At 27.6% G+C, this 17,376-nt stretch overlaps 1 protein-coding gene across 1 annotated transcript; it reads left to right on the top strand.

Annotated features, from left to right (window-relative positions):
• The first annotated feature begins 9,247 nt into the window (after positions 1 to 9,247).
• LOC101493834 (myosin-binding protein 7-like) lies at positions 9,248 to 13,719 on the top strand. Its single transcript, XM_004497564.4, has 4 exons — positions 9,248 to 9,553; positions 9,774 to 11,300; positions 11,584 to 11,630; positions 13,207 to 13,719. Exons 2-4 carry the CDS (start codon positions 9,984 to 9,986, stop codon positions 13,313 to 13,315), a joined length of 1,473 nt encoding a protein of 490 aa, XP_004497621.1. The 5' UTR covers positions 9,248 to 9,553; positions 9,774 to 9,983; the 3' UTR covers positions 13,316 to 13,719.
• The last annotated feature ends 3,657 nt before the right edge of the window (positions 13,720 to 17,376 follow it).

Here is a 17,376-nt window from a genome sequence, read left to right as displayed (position 1 = left end):
CAAATGTAATAATAATAATAATAATAATAATAATAATAATAATAATAATAATAATAATAATAATAATAATAATAATAATAATAATAATAATAATAATTTATTATTAAAATATACTAATTTATTTTAGAAAATTTATCTATGTGAATTTATTGTAATAAAATTTATAAATTGATATGGTCAAATTTCCTATTAAATCATTGTTATTAACTTTCATTAAGTTGAATATAATTTCAATATATATATAACATTTTAATATAAATTGTGGAGTATAGGAGTATATGTGAGTGCATAATAATTAGCGGATGACACAAGGTTCTTGATAGTATTTATGCCTCCTAGTGAGTATTCTTAATCTTTCTCTTTTTAATTTTTGAATAATTTTTTTAACGGATATAGTTTTTTGTATAATTGTTCTTCCAAAAATACATAATTTTAATAGAAACAGAGTTAGAAAATAAAATTGAAAATGGGTTTTCTTTTTAGTTAGATATATGATGTTCTACCCATACCAATTTACATGATACTTTACTATACCAATTTGCATGATGCTCTACACATACCAATGTACATTATGTATACATATTAGATTCAAATTTCTTTCATGCAAATTTTTAGAAGTAGTTTGGTTTTATTGTCATCCCATTTTACAATGATTCTCTCATCTCTTAGAATTTTTCGTATATTTTTTAGTTGTTATTATAATTGATAATTAAGTCAATAAAAATGTTAAATCACATATTTAAAACAGTTCATAAAGTAACCTATCATTAACAAATTTCTAAGTCATAAACAAGTTGGTAGTTTCATTATCCACATTCACAAGATATAGTTTCATTATTCATCCGCAGAAGTTAGTACTTCTTATAATGTTTTTCACCAAGGCATAATCATATGAAAATATGACCTCGCAAATTGGTATGGTAAAGCATGTGGACAAACATGTGGATTGCTTTAACAATAAACATGTGGACAACTAGCAACCAAAAGAAAGAGTATATGATCATTGCATTACACGTCACTACATTTGGTGATGATTGAAATATGCAAAGTCGTATATTACGGTATGATACTTACATATTTGTAAATGTTATTAATTGCATATAGTTTTTTTTTCATTATATTAACATTTTAAAAATTATTTTGCATAACAGGTTTGTGTAGGTAGAATGCCCACACACATCTGAAGCTCTTTCAAAGGTTTTGATAGGGTGCATGATAGATTGGAGTATTGATAGAAAATTATCAACCATCACTTTGGATAATGGTAGCACCAATGACGTTCTTGTTGGTACGTTGTTAAACAAACTTGATTATGTTTGATAGTCAATTATTTCATATGAGGTGTTGCACCCACATTTTAAATTTAATTGCTCAAGATGATTTGAGTGTTATTGAAGATGGTATAGAGAAGGTTAGAGATAGTGTTTCATTTTGGACAGTCACGCGACCAAACTTTTAGGGAAGCCTCACATCAATTAAAAGTTCCCATCACTAAGAAACTTATTCTTGTTTGCAAAACTAGGTGAAATTTTACTTATTGTATGCTTGTTGTTGTACTAGAATATAAAAATGTTTTTATTCATTTGAAAACATAGAGTGTTTGTATACATTTTCCTACAACAAAAGAGTGAGAAATAGCAAAACAAATTGTAATAGGTTACAAAGCTTTAACTATGTAACTGAGATATTTTCAGGTACACAATATCCCACAACAAACATATTATTTCCATTGATGTGTGAAATAAAACTCTCTTTGAAGCAATGACAGACTTATTCAGTTTAGGTTATTAAAAATATGGCTTCTACAATGGTTGATAAATTTGAGAAATATTGGTATGTTATTCCTGGTATTACGGGGATTTGCCATTGTTTTGGATCCAAGATTTAAATTCAAGTTGTTAGAGCACTTTTATCATAAACTTTATGGAAGTTTGTCTTCAATTGAAATTAACAATATCAAAAAATTCTGTTACTTATTATTTGAAAATTATCAAGCTAAATCCAATGAATTGGTGGACAATTCAACGAAAAAGTTAAATGAGAAGGAGTCAAATTTAGAAAATGGTAATTGTACTAATTTTCTTATCGGTTATGATTCATATGTCAATGATATCAATGATGTGCAATCGAAATCTGAATTAGATCTATACTTGGAGGAAAATGTATTGCCTAGGAGTGTTACATTTGATATTCTTGGATGGTGGAAAACAAATGGAATCAAGTATCCAATTTTGCAAAAAATTGCCAAGGATATTTTGGCCATCCCAATTTCCACATTTACTTCACAAACTGCTTTTAGTAATAGGGGTAGGTTCTCAACGGTCCAGACTTCGATACTTTGGAGGCACTTATGTGGTCACAAAGTTGGATAAAACATGAAAAACAAGATAATAATTATTGCAATATAGTATTTATACAATTAATTTGTGTTTAGTTTAACTATTTATTTTCTTTTATATTTTAACAACTATTGGTATCATTGAACCACTACAATATTTAGAATCGAAAGATAAATGTTTGCAAACTTTTCAAGAATCTGATTTCAATGAAGAGGTAAATAATTGTGATTTTATATTTAAGAGTTTTTTTTGTTATTAATCGTGACTTTATAATTATAAATAACTAATATAATACACATATCAATTTTTTTTACAAATCTCAGAGAATACCACCTAAGGACTTGATACACACGAAAATGCAGATATGAATATGAGTATTTTTTTAATTTACGTGTATGAAGACATGTACTATGTTACCTTACTGAGTGTTATTCTTAGATATAGGCAGACTTGTTTTACTATGATTACTAGTTAATGTTTTATCAAAATCCACATTCACAAGATATAGTTTCATTATTCATCCGCAGAAGTTAGTACTTCTTATAATGTTTTTCACCAAGGCATAATCATATGAAAATATGACCTCGCAAATTGGTATGGTAAAGCATGTGGACAAACATGTGGATTGCTTTAACAATAAACATGTGGACAACTAGCAACCAAAAGAAAGAGTATATGATCATTGCATTACACGTCACTACATTTGGTGATGATTGAAATATGCAAAGTCGTATATTACGGTATGATACTTACATATTTGTAAATGTTATTAATTGCATATAGTTTTTTTTTCATTATATTAACATTTTAAAAATTATTTTGCATAACAGGTTTGTGTAGGTAGAATGCCCACACACATCTGAAGCTCTTTCAAAGGTTTTGATAGGGTGCATGATAGATTGGAGTATTGATAGAAAATTATCAACCATCACTTTGGATAATGGTAGCACCAATGACGTTCTTGTTGGTACGTTGTTAAACAAACTTGATTATGTTTGATAGTCAATTATTTCATATGAGGTGTTGCACCCACATTTTAAATTTAATTGCTCAAGATGATTTGAGTGTTATTGAAGATGGTATAGAGAAGGTTAGAGATAGTGTTTCATTTTGGACAGTCACGCGACCAAACTTTTAGGGAAGCCTCACATCAATTAAAAGTTCCCATCACTAAGAAACTTATTCTTGTTTGCAAAACTAGGTGAAATTTTACTTATTGTATGCTTGTTGTTGTACTAGAATATAAAAATGTTTTTATTCATTTGAAAACATAGAGTGTTTGTATACATTTTCCTACAACAAAAGAGTGAGAAATAGCAAAACAAATTGTAATAGGTTACAAAGCTTTAACTATGTAACTGAGATATTTTCAGGTACACAATATCCCACAACAAACATATTATTTCCATTGATGTGTGAAATAAAACTCTCTTTGAAGCAATGACAGACTTATTCAGTTTAGGTTATTAAAAATATGGCTTCTACAATGGTTGATAAATTTGAGAAATATTGGTATGTTATTCCTGGTATTACGGGGATTTGCCATTGTTTTGGATCCAAGATTTAAATTCAAGTTGTTAGAGCACTTTTATCATAAACTTTATGGAAGTTTGTCTTCAATTGAAATTAACAATATCAAAAAATTCTGTTACTTATTATTTGAAAATTATCAAGCTAAATCCAATGAATTGGTGGACAATTCAACGAAAAAGTTAAATGAGAAGGAGTCAAATTTAGAAAATGGTAATTGTACTAATTTTCTTATCGGTTATGATTCATATGTCAATGATATCAATGATGTGCAATCGAAATCTGAATTAGATCTATACTTGGAGGAAAATGTATTGCCTAGGAGTGTTACATTTGATATTCTTGGATGGTGGAAAACAAATGGAATCAAGTATCCAATTTTGCAAAAAATTGCCAAGGATATTTTGGCCATCCCAATTTCCACATTTACTTCACAATCTGCTTTTAGTAATAGGGGTAGGTTCTCAACGGTCCAGACTTCGATACTTTGGAGGCACTTATGTGGTCACAAAGTTGGATAAAACATGAAAAACAAGATAATAATTATTGCAATATAGTATTTATACAATTAATTTGTGTTTAGTTTAACTATTTATTTTCTTTTATATTTTAACAACTATTGGTATCATTGAACCACTACAATATTTAGAATCGAAAGATAAATGTTTGCAAACTTTTCAAGAATCTGATTTCAATGAAGAGGTAAATAATTGTGATTTTATATTTAAGAGTTTTTTTTGTTATTAATCGTGACTTTATAATTATAAATAACTAATATAATACACATATCAATTTTTTTTACAAATCTCAGAGAATACCACCTAAGGACTTGATACACACGAAAATGCAGATATGAATATGAGTATTTTTTTAATTTACGTGTATGAAGACATGTACTATGTTACCTTACTGAGTGTTATTCTTAGATATAGGCAGACTTGTTTTACTATGATTACTAGTTAATGTTTTATCAAAAGAAAAAAAAATTCTTTTTAATCAATTCAAATATGATTTCTAAAAATTAGACTGAATACAACTTCAAGATTATATTCGGTAGAAGGAAATGGTGAAGATAAAAAATGAACGAAAAAAAAAAAGAATTATTTTAAACATTACAGTTGTTTTGTTCAAAATTTTGAATGTGAGAGATGAAGACAAGAGAGCCAAACGAACCCCTCTTGTGCTAATTTTCTTTCTTAAATATCCTATAACAATTTTAACTCCATTGTTAATGTGAGAAGATTTGGAGGAGAGGAGGTATATTTAAAACATTGACTTAAATATAGTTGCATTTTATTAAATGACATTTTTTATACTCAATTAAATAGTGTAATACGTAATATTCATCATGGATTAAAAATTGACTTTGTTTTTTATGCACAGTCTATAAATTCTTTTACATAATTGACAAATCATAATTAATAATATATGTGAAGTTAAAAATAATTATCACAAAAATTAAATATTATTAACAATTTAATTATTATAATTAATTGACGATGTAAACATATCATTTACATTTTTTGTGTATATAAATTAAATTCTTAAATTTTTTCCCCTTCTCTTTCTAAAATAAAACATAACACATTTGAATCATAACAAATAGACTAAATTACATCTGTGATCCCTTAACTTAATTTCAGGTAACGTTTTAGTCCTTTATTTTTTTTTTCCCGACTTGGTCCTTTATTTTAATTTTAAGTGACAATTTGATATTTTATGTTTTAAAATTTCAACAATGTTATCCTTTTTTATACAAAATTTCAAAAAAAAAATTCAAACAAAACTCATAAAATTAATTATATTTTTCAATATAATACAAATTTCACCAAATTCGTATCGCAAATTTTCAAATAAACTCATATTTTCATACTTTATTTGATATTGTTAGGAATAAAGGTCTAAATCGGGAGAAAAAAAAAGATAAATGACTAAAACGTTAACTGAAATTAAGTTAAGGGACCACATGTGATATTTAGCCTTTTTTTTACGACATTCATAAATATAAAAAATAATAGTTTAGTGTTCACTATGTAGTAATTACAGAAAACAAGTTAACACTATTAAAAATGTTTAATAATGTTTTATTTTTGTCGTTTATATGTGAATTTATTTTTAAGAGTGAACATGAGAAGATATGAAATTATTTATTCAAGTTAATATTTTTCCTGCAGTTTTGAGTCAATATCAATAGTGTATTATTTTTGTCATTTATATATATGTGAATTTATTTTTAAGAGTCAACATGAGAAGATATGAAATTTTTTATTCAAGTAATTCTTTTTCATGCAGTTTTGAGCCAATATCAAATTTTGATTTTAAAATTGTTTATATAAAATTCTTCCAATCTTCTTTTCCTTCCATATTTTTGATTGGTGATAGTTTTATTTAATTATTTATTTTAGTTTTTTCAATAGCCTTAGGTATTAATAGAGTGTTTTACTGTGAAAGAAAAATGAGTTTTTGAAATATATGATAATAGATTTAATTTTTATCATTATATATATATATATATATATTACGCCAAGGTTGGTCGCAAATATATTATAGAAAATTTGACCAAAATTTAAAACAATAAATTAACATATAAAAATTTCCTCAAATAAACTAGTATATTTTAATTATTATTAATACTATTTGACCCTAAATTATTTGACCCTAAAACAATATATTATTTATTCAAATTAACCCTAAATTTGAATGTAAATCATGGTGAGATATGGAAATTTTCTATAAGTGCAAAGTTGAAAAAATGATTTGTTGTGATTAGAATTTATGAATTCTTCTTTTGAACTTCATGTTTAACTTTGTAGTGTTTACTGTTCTGTTAACATTTGGTTAAGGAAGAAGAATGTTGTTTGTCATCGTCACTGACTTGATTGCATATTTGTGTAGAAAGATAAAATAAGATAGGCATGAATTGAAAAACAAAAAGATTAATAGACATTTTAATCTTAACAATTAATAATAGTTTGATCTTATAAACATTATTTACATTGGATGCTTGTTCTAGTAACTTAACAATGGTAATACTTTATAAATAGTAATCAACAATAAAAAACAATTAGTTAATATTATTTTATTTATATAGTTATTCATTCAATTTCTAAAAAATATTACTAATAATATTTTAAAAATATGAAGAAAAAAAAGTTAATATTTCCTCATAATTACACAGATCACTACGGAGGGTTTTTTATTTGTATATCCCTTTTCTTTTTCAAATATACTAAATTGTCACACTTTGAAAAAATAATATTAAATTGCCCTACTTTTTTGCACTAATAGATCATCTCATGTCCAAGCAGCGACTTCTGAAACTTTTTTTTTTTTATTCAATAGAAGGTCGCATCCCCAAGATGCAACAATGTATTAGGTGTACAAATATTTTTTTTCCATATTTTTTGCAACTACAAAATCATTTATTTAATAAAACAAAAATAATTATAATATTTTAAAAATAAAATATTATTAATAAACTAAAATAAAAATAATAAAATAAAATTATATTATATCAATAATAATAATAAAATAAATTATATTAATAAAAAAAGTTAATTAAATTGAACAAATAAATTACATTAAATTAAAGAAAAAATACCACTTATTGAACAAAAAATACATCAAATTCAAATTTTATTATTATTTTTATTTATTAGATCCAAAAAAAAATAGGAAGAAGTTGTTATATTATAACAGGTCATTTGTTTTTGGCACATCTATTATAACACGTCATTTGTTTTGGCATATTTATAAAAAAATAAAATACTATTAATCAAATAATTAAAATACTATTAATAAAAAAATTAAAATATTAGGAACACATTATTTATTTTTGGCACGTCTTCTCAACTATTTATTTTCAATCTAATGTATTTTATTTCTTCAAATTAATGTATTTTATTTGTTCAAATTAATTAATTTTTTTATTAAGGACAAATTTATTATTTTTGGCACATCTTCTCAACTTTTTATTGATAATATTTTGTTTTTTAAAATATTATAATTATTTTTGTTTTATTAAATAAATAATTTTGTAATTAGAAAAAAATATGGGGAAAAAACTGTGCACCTAATACATAGTCGCATACTGGGGATGCGACCTTCTATTGCAACATTTTAAAAAAATAATACCAAAAATATTAGATTGAACAAATAAAATACATTAGATTGAAAAAAAAATAGTTGAGAAAATGTGTCAAAAATAAATAATGCGTCCCTAATATTTTACCAATAAATCAGTGGACATTTAGTATATATATATATATAAAAAAAAAAAAAAATTCATTGGATGTAGATACTAGCATGTGGTAAATTGTCACACTAATTTATCTCTAAAATATTATGAACACGTTATTTATTTTTGGTACAATCGTCGATGTATTTTTTAATTTAATGTATTTTATTTTATTAATAGTATTTTAAATTGTTTTATAGATATACCAAAACAAATGACTTGTTATAATAGATATGCCAAAACAAATGACTGTTATAATATAACAACTTCTTCTTATTTTTGTTGGATCTAATAAATAAAAATTAAAAAAATAATAATAAAATTTGAATTTGATGTATTTTTTGTTCAATGTGTGGTATTTTTTTCTTTAATTTAATGTAATTCATTTGTTCAATTTAAATAACTTTTTTTATTAATATAATTTATTTTATTATTATTATTATTAATATAATTTTATTTTATTTTTTGTTTTATTTATTTTTGTTTTATTAAATAAATGATTCTATAATTGCAAAAAATGTGAAAAAAAAATTTGTACACTTAATACATGGTTGCATCTTAAGAATACGAAATTCTTGAATTGAAAAAAAAAAGTATTCAAGAAATCACTGGCTAAATATACGATGATCTATTAATATCAAAAAATAAAATAATTTGATATTATTTTTTTTAAATACGGTAATTTAATATATTTAAAAGAAAAAAAAATAAGCAAATAAAAAACCCCACTACGGAAGGATTATTTACAACAAGGTAAACTTTCAAGCAAAGAGATTTAGCTTCCAATTGTACAAATACTATTCGCAATCAAAACCAAACATAACAGAAAGTGATAATAATATAATAATAAGTTAATTTTAGTAAAACAATTAAAAAAAAATAGTATATTTGAAAAAAGAAAATAAATAGTTGTATTAAACTCCAACAAATCAGTTCTCTCTGTTGGAAAACAGGCTATTCCATCATATCTTCAATTTTCCACCGTTGATCATTTTCTCTCACTTCCTCTTACTTTTCATCTCTCTCAAGGGAAAAAAAAAAAAAAGATTTATGACGAAGTCGAAAATTCGTAGTAAACGACACAGATAAAACAAAATCCCAAAAACAAACACTTCCCAATAAAAAAAATATATATCTAGGGCTTTCAAATTACGAAGTCACATTTTTATTTTTTATTTTTTTCCTTCAATTTTTCTTCTTTCCACCAAACAACGTTCCCGCTCCTTCCTTCATACTTTCATTACAAGAAAACGTGATTTTCACTTTTTTCGGATTTTGTCCAATTCGTACTAGCTCGTATTTTTTTTTTCTCTTTAACTTTTTTCTTTTTTTTGTAATTTTTTTTTGGCGAGCCTGAAATTTTTGTTGCAAAATTGACTGTCGATTTCTGTTCCCGGCGACCTTCGCCGCCGGCTTCTGTTGAATTTCCGACGGCGTCATCTACAAGGTGTGTTTCTCGTTTCAATGTTTGTTGTCTGTAATTTTTCTCAGCTTTGGAAAAATTAGTTTCATCGCTAGGTTTTTAGGTTTTTCGCATTCGGTGAAATTAAATAGAATTGATTTTTTAGTTCTAGAAATTAGTTGCAATATCGTACCTTGATTTTTTGATAAAATTGTAAATATGTTTTGTTAATTGCTTGTTGTTATTTTTGTTTCATTTTTTTTAGGTTTTTTGTTTGTTTGTGTGATTTGTGGATCTAGTGGACAAGGTGGGTGGCATGAAGCTAGGAGAGGATAATGGTTGATGGTTGGAAGAAATATAGAATATTGTAGTTCTGAATTTGTCATTGCTGAGATTTTTGTTACCTGATTTGTCGATTGTTGAAACCATTAGTAATTTCATAGATTGTTGAAAGGTTTTGGACACATTTTGTATTATGGATTCGGAACCAGTTCCATCTTCTAGGGATTTGTTGAAATGTTGCGACTGTGGGTGTAGTTGCTCCTTGCTGGCTAAATATTCTGGGACTTGGATACGGTCTGTTAAACGGAAACACGATGAGTTTAAATTGGATAGCCAATTACCAGCGCCTTCTGTTGCGCGAGTTGAAATCGGCAACGAGTGTGTAGCCTTACGCGAGATGGTCAGCATGCAGCAGAGAACTATTCAAGATTTGAATTCTGAGTTAGATGAGGAGAGAAATTCTTCATCCACGGCTGCTAATGAGGCTATGTCGATGATCTTGAGGTTGCAGAGGGAAAAGGCAGAGATACAAATGGAAGCTCGTCAATTCAAGCGGTTTGCGGAGGAGAAAATGACACACGATCAGGAGGAGCTTATGTCTTTGGAAGATTTGCTGTACAAGAGAGAGCAGATAATTCAGTCACTTACTTGTGAAGTTCAGGCTTACAAGCACAGGATGATGAGTTTTGGGCTCACTGAGGATGAGGTCGAGGGTGATGAATATGACATTCTACCCTACGAATACCCTCCTTTAAAATGTAATGTCATGCATAATGGCATGGATGCTGATAATGACGATACTGATATTGAGAAATACGTATTTGGTGAAACTCCTAGAGACCGTTTGAAGAACTTGGAGAGTAGGATTTCCCAAATGGAGAAAAATCCCAATTACAGCCAGGTGGATGGAGATTTTACAGGAAAAAATGTTCTAGAGAAAGTAATTGTTGGACAATCTCCAAGTTGGACGAGACATTCGAGGAAATTATCCTCTGACTCAGCATCTTTTGGTGGGATGGGGAGAGAAATAGGTCCCGAGTTCCCTATGGAGTCTCCTAAGATCAACAACAACTATAAGAAGGATTATTTCTCTCAGTCAGAGGATCATTCCAATTTGAAGAAGGTAGATAATGCTTCGGAAGGTGATGATATAAGTGATAGAATCTATACAATTGACTCTGTTCATTCGGGAGCACCACATAATGGCTTTACAGGTTACAAAGCTGGAACTGGAGCTTTCGAAGATTGCGGAACCACTCCAAAGGGGTCAGGAAATCATGCTGATTTTGAGGATCCCTACATAAAGAAGCTTTATACGAGGCTTCAGGCACTTGAGGCTGATAGGGAATCAATGAGGCAGGCAATCATATCAATGAGCACAGATAAAGCACAGGTTGTGTTATTGAAGGAAATAGCTCAGCATTTGTGCAAAGAGATGTCACCGCAAAGAAAAATGACTACGAGCAGGCCATATATTGCTGGGAGATCTCCATTCATGTCAATTTTTAAGGTATTTTATGAATTGAAATAGTTTTTTTTTTTTTTTTGAAAAATATGAATCGAAATAGTTACTATCGATGCAATGTGTGCACTTCTGCCATTTATCTAATGAGACTGGCACGTCCTATTTAGTTTATCCATCTTTTAGGTTTTATCCATCCTATTTAATCAAAATGTATGTCATCCGGCAATGCATTTTGTTTTGCACTGATGCAATCACTGAAAATAATAAATACATTTCATGGAAGATTTTGAAATGGCACTCATACCATTTCATCTTTTTTTGTGTTCAGTGGATCACATCAGTTGTTTTTTGGAGAAAGAGAGCTCATCAAAGCAAGTAAGTGACCATAGCAATTTTTCTGATTACTCTGAACATACTTTTACGCAATTATTTGTGATTTTGTCATTGTTACTTACTATGTGTGTAGTCTAGTGAAGTGAGAGCAAAATAATGCATTATTCACATGACGACTTTACCCAGCAATCCTTTTATAGAGAAGGTAGCTCTTTTGAGTTCAACTGGACCTATGCTTATAAGTTATTTCAAAGAGAAGGCACAATTCTTACAATAAAATATTAAAAATTCAGCCATGTCTTTATCTATGAGGGTTCGCCATCTGCCTTTGAAACTTCACAGAATCTGGCTTTGATATTCAAAGCGTGCATGTAACATGCTCTGGTTAGGTGACTAACATTATCATTAATTCATATTCTCTTCTCTGTAACTTAGTTTCGTCTTTCTAACACCGGCAACATCAAGTCTGTTAGTTTTGATAGAAAAGCTCTTACAATACTTTTTGTTATGGAACTTCTATGGTTGTTTTTGAGAATTGGTGATTCTATATTGACACAGTCACACAATTCCATCAAAGCATAGTCATTATATTTAAATAGCAATTTCACCGTGAGGCTGTCGGTTAATTGTGCTTCCTAGTTTAAAACAAAACAGATGCATTATCAAACTACCCTATAAAAATGTCTATGTTGTCAGTAGCGGTGGGGGTGGCCAGAAGCGCTGTAGTGTGTGAAGTTGCAGAGGTCTGGCGTTACGCAAAATGCCGTGGCAGAGAAAATTTGTGTTGTGGCCATAGTGCTGTATGTGGCGGCAAAATCATAGAGGAATGGCGGAGAAGACGAGTGGGACAACAAAAAATGCCCTCGGTTTTTAGCACTTTTGGGTTATTTTTTGGACGTTTTAGTCTTTTTGAACCATTTAGGGTTTTGACTCCCGCTACCTCTCCTCTCTTCTCTTCACTTTCGTGGCCTCTCATCTCCTCTGCGAGACCATGACCTCTCCTCTCTGACCTTTGCTGCCGTGCGACTTAGGCGCGGCCTCTTTCCCCTTTTCTCTGTGCATCCAGATCTCTTATTCTCCTGTTTTTATCTGCTCTTGACTTCAGCGTAGTGGCCTTACCACTACTGACTACACCACTATAGCATTTTGGGAGTCGTCCGCTCCACTATAACCCAATTTCATTTTGATGATATCAGTTAATTATGCTATAATATTTCTGAGTGCTAGCAACACATTATGTAACTCTCTTTCCGAGACACTTTTCTATTAATTGAAATTCAGACGAGTCTTATATTCTGGAAATTGGTCCCACTAAATCATGCTGGTGTCGCATAACTTTGGTGAGACCCAACTAATAGTATTGAGTATGTTAGAAAAAGAGGGCTAGAGAAAATGTTGCTAGCATTTCTCTATTTATGTTTTCTTTTTTTGAAATAAGCATTTCTCTATTTCTTATAAGCTGGTTTCATAGATTACGTTTATTGTTTTAAAATTAGAGACCAAATGAAATGTTTGTTGTGTGCATATCCTTGAATGACGATGCTTGACAAGAAAATGTCCATTGTTTTTTTTGGTCAGCAAAAATGTCCATCATCTGAAATGTTTGTGACTGCTGTAGGTATACGTTTGGGATCCCAGCTGACAGTATGGGATTGCTGCTACTTATTGACAAAAGAACACATGCAAGGCCAAGGAGATGTATTTCAAGTACACAAGTGGGAGATTAATTCTCCATTTTAAAATTTGGGAGCACCAACCGAATTTTAGTAACACTATAATACGTTAAGATTTTTTTTTTTGGTTATTTTTTCCGATCTTTCTTGCTGGAAAAAGGGGTGTATTGTGCAGTGTTCTTTTATTCATTTTATTTTGAAATTGAAAGTAATTTGTTGGTGGATTTGTGAAAACTTGGATTTGATATGACATATGAGTATTCTCTCATATGGTTCGTCTATGGAGTGGACAACCTTCTCTTGTACATAACGTATTGCTGGAAGCCCTCTGGCACTTCATGCAATGCCTTTTCTCAACCTCGATTCTTGTAGGTGCAATGCTGCTTTATGTGTTGAGTGTTGAACATTCAAATGTACCATAACTTCCAAATCTTCAGTGCAGAAGTGATTATCTTGCATATTACCTATTCTTCTTTTATATTTATTTATCGATTTTGTGCATAGTTAGTTGGCCCTCTACTCTTTGGAGTTTTAAAGTTGACTTCTCATATCTTTATACTAATATATAATGTAAGTTGTTCAATATTAATTGTGGCTTCTAGATTACCAAATGTACCACTGGTGTTCAAGCTTTCACTACCAGCAGCTTCAGATTCTGACTTTTCACAATTTAAACCAACATTCAACCCAATTGAGCTAGATTCCATCACAAAACTGTAACTCTCATGATACGGAATTAAACATCGTATAGGTTGTAATTAACAAAATGCATGATGCAACTTGTTTTAAGTCGTGTATAGCATAAATCCACCACATTACTTCTGCTCACGAACTACTGTTTACTTTTGTGGAGCTACGATTTGCAGAACAATCAATAAGTGACGGAATCAATAAAATTCTGCTGTGATTTGTGAAAGCATAAGCTCATTGCAGCTGAACTCATATCTAGGGAGTAGTGGCAACAAATATCCAGTAATACTGAAGTACACTTAGATCTTTTTAGGAAAATTAAATAGGTGGTTGTTCATTAATCCTCAATATTTATTTAAAATATGTAAAAAATACTGCTAGATTGGAGTTTCCACTGACATTAGTAATCCTATTTTTCACCGTAGGATTGAGTTTTTTCACCACTAAATTGCTAGATTCTAGAATTTGGGATGATGCCGATAATTTTTTAAGGGAGAAGAGCAACAACCACATAAATCTAGTAGAAGGACCAAAACATTTACAACTAGACTGTGGTTTTTTACAAATCACAGCAGGATTTTATTGATTTGGTAAGATAGATTTTGACGATTTACAAATAGCTATAAATAAGAGACATTTACAAACAGTTATTTTTTACTTCTATTTTTACATCTCGTTTTTGGTAAGAGATTTTTTGAAGATTTATACCTTGTTTGGATTGCAAAATATTTATTGCTTTCTCTATTTTGCTTCTTTCTAATATGAGGCGTACGTGATGGAATTTTTTTTAACATAGTAATACACTTATAATTTTGTCTTATTTCAAAATTTTCTTGATATATGATATTCACGTAGTCAATATATCGATAGTCATTTAATTGATTGAAATCAATAGTAATTCACGTAGTAGGTTCAAAATTGATATTTTTAATTATTATAAAATTAAAATAATTGTTTTTTGAATTGTTTGATGTGGATTCAAATGCCACAAAAGTATTGATCACTTGAATTCCAGATCTCGCGACTCAAGAGATCGAAATCTATGTTTCACAAAGCAATTGCACCTTCAATTTACCTTACATAAGCTGACGATATATTGTCCATACCATTTTTTCATGATGTTTACAAGTACATTAAACTACACATGTAAAAAAGTAGTAATTCTTCAATCCTACTATGAATTGTTCAATTGATCATGAATTATTTAATTGATCATGTGTCACACACACACACACACACACATATATATATATATATATATATATATAAAAGTCAATCATATTCATTTTGACAATAACAGTAAAGAGGTATTATTTAGTAAATTCATTTTTCAATATTATATTAATAAAAGAAAGAATAATGTTTTTACTTAAATATTCTTATCAAACATTGGTGGTAAGAATAAATGAATTGGAAAGGACATTTGTAATATTAATTAGAAAGTACAATTGAAAATGAAATGAATATTATTAATTTAATATTATTTTCATTAGTGACCCATATTGCATTGGAAGTTACAAATGGTCATTCATTTTAGAATTTTTTTTTACAAATGGATCACTAATGAAAAAAAATATTAATTCTATAACTGTACAGGAGTCTATGAGCATCTAAATTATAAATAATATAATTAAATATATATTTTTTTCTACATGTAAAATGAGCAGAATAAGATGTACGCAAAACTGGAAATTAAAGAGATCAATCAAGAGATATAGAGATTCAATGAAGGAACTGTGTATATATATATATATATTTTTTTTTTTTAAGAAAAAAGGGATCAAGCCACAATTGAACAAAGAAAATACAAAAACAAAGATAAACAAATTTAGTCTTAAAAACATTTTTGGTCACTATATTTTGTCAAAAATGAATTTTTAGTCCCTCTATTTCTAAACAAGTTATTTGGTTCCTTTATTAACTAATTTTTGGTATTTCTTTGATCCTATTTTTTTTATTAAGTGACACTCTTTTTAATGACATGACACTTATGTGATATTTATGACTTGGATAAAATATTTTTATGTCATTATTGTTATAATTATTTTTATTATTTATTTTATTTATATATTAAAATTAAATATTTTATCTAAATATTTTAAAATTTTAAATTATTGTTGGATAAAATAAATAAATTTTAAATATTTTATTCAAATAATTGAAATTGAAATTTTAATATTATAAATTTAAATTTTAAACAATTTAATTTATAAATAAATTTTTTTATTTTAATATTTAAATAAAATAAAAATAAAAATAAAAATATTAAACCTAAAATATTAAAAATAAAATAATTAAAATTTAAGTATTTATATAAATATTTAAAAGTATTAAAAAAGTAAAATAAAATAAATAAATTTTAATGTTTTATTACTTAAATATATAAATAAAATAAAATAAGTTTATGTTTAATATTTTAATATATAAATAAAATTAATTACAATAATAATGACATATAACCTATTTATCCAACTAACAAATGTCATATAATAAGAATAAAAAAAAATCTAAAGAATTAGTTAATGAGAGGATAAAAAAACTGATTTTAAAAATGAAGAGACTAAAAATTTATTTTAGCCAAAAAATATAAACCCCTTAAAAAATCAATACAATTTTTATAAGCCAATAAATTGGAAGAGACAATTTGAAATAACATTGAAGTTTCTTTCTGAGTCTGTTATATCTAAATCATACATAGCAAAAACGTTTGTCCCTTGATTAATTTCACGAAAAACATGAAGAAATAGTTATATTATCTTTTTAACATAAGTTCTATTTCATTAGTTTTATGATCAAACATATTTTAGAATTACATATATTTTATTAGAGTATAATTTTTTTTTATGCATCCAAATCAAATCTCACTAAATAGGTATTTGTTTAGATATTTTAACAACAAATATATTAATGTGACATTACTGTGTGATTTGATTAAATCTAAAAATAAAGTACATAAAATTTAATTTATCTAGTTAATTGATTTACTTTTTTGCCATTTGTCAACTACGATGGTTGGTTAAACAAGTATGATTATTATTTGTTAAGAAGCATAACTATTTGTATATGTACTTAATTTATAAAACAAAAACACCGAGAAAATAAAGAAAGAAGAGGGATTATTATTATTATTATTACTAACGTGCTGAACAACACTGATGTATTCGTAACAATGCTAGTCCGTTCCTTTTTTATTTATTTAATTATAAAAATGATAGAAATTAACATATATTTATTTAAAAAAATTCAGTTTATTGGTAAGAGAGGATAAGTTTTTAGATAAAATAGTTTAATTGAAAGAGAAAATCGGAATAAGTAAAAGTTACACTATATTAAAAAATTTAATGATCTCATTGAATAAAAAAATAAATGATATTTAAAATTAAAAGGTAAAATTGAAGGAAAAAAGTGAGTAAAAAACTCGGCAT

This window comes from Cicer arietinum, chromosome 4, assembly GCF_000331145.2.
Source record: "Cicer arietinum cultivar CDC Frontier isolate Library 1 chromosome 4, Cicar.CDCFrontier_v2.0, whole genome shotgun sequence".
Classification (NCBI taxonomy): Eukaryota; Viridiplantae; Streptophyta; class Magnoliopsida; order Fabales; family Fabaceae; genus Cicer; species Cicer arietinum.
This window is presented reverse-complemented; position numbering and strand designations above follow the sequence as displayed.

Coding starts and splice junctions, on each gene's coding strand:
- LOC101493834 (XM_004497564.4), top strand. CDS start 9,984: ATGGATTCGGAACCAGTTCCATCTTCTAGGGATTTGTTGAAATGTTGC. Junction 11,301..11,583: donor CATTCATGTCAATTTTTAAG/GTATTTTATGAA, acceptor TTTTGTGTTCAG/TGGATCACATCAGTTGTTTT. Junction 11,631..13,206: donor AAGAGAGCTCATCAAAGCAA/GTAAGTGACCAT, acceptor TGACTGCTGTAG/GTATACGTTTGGGATCCCAG.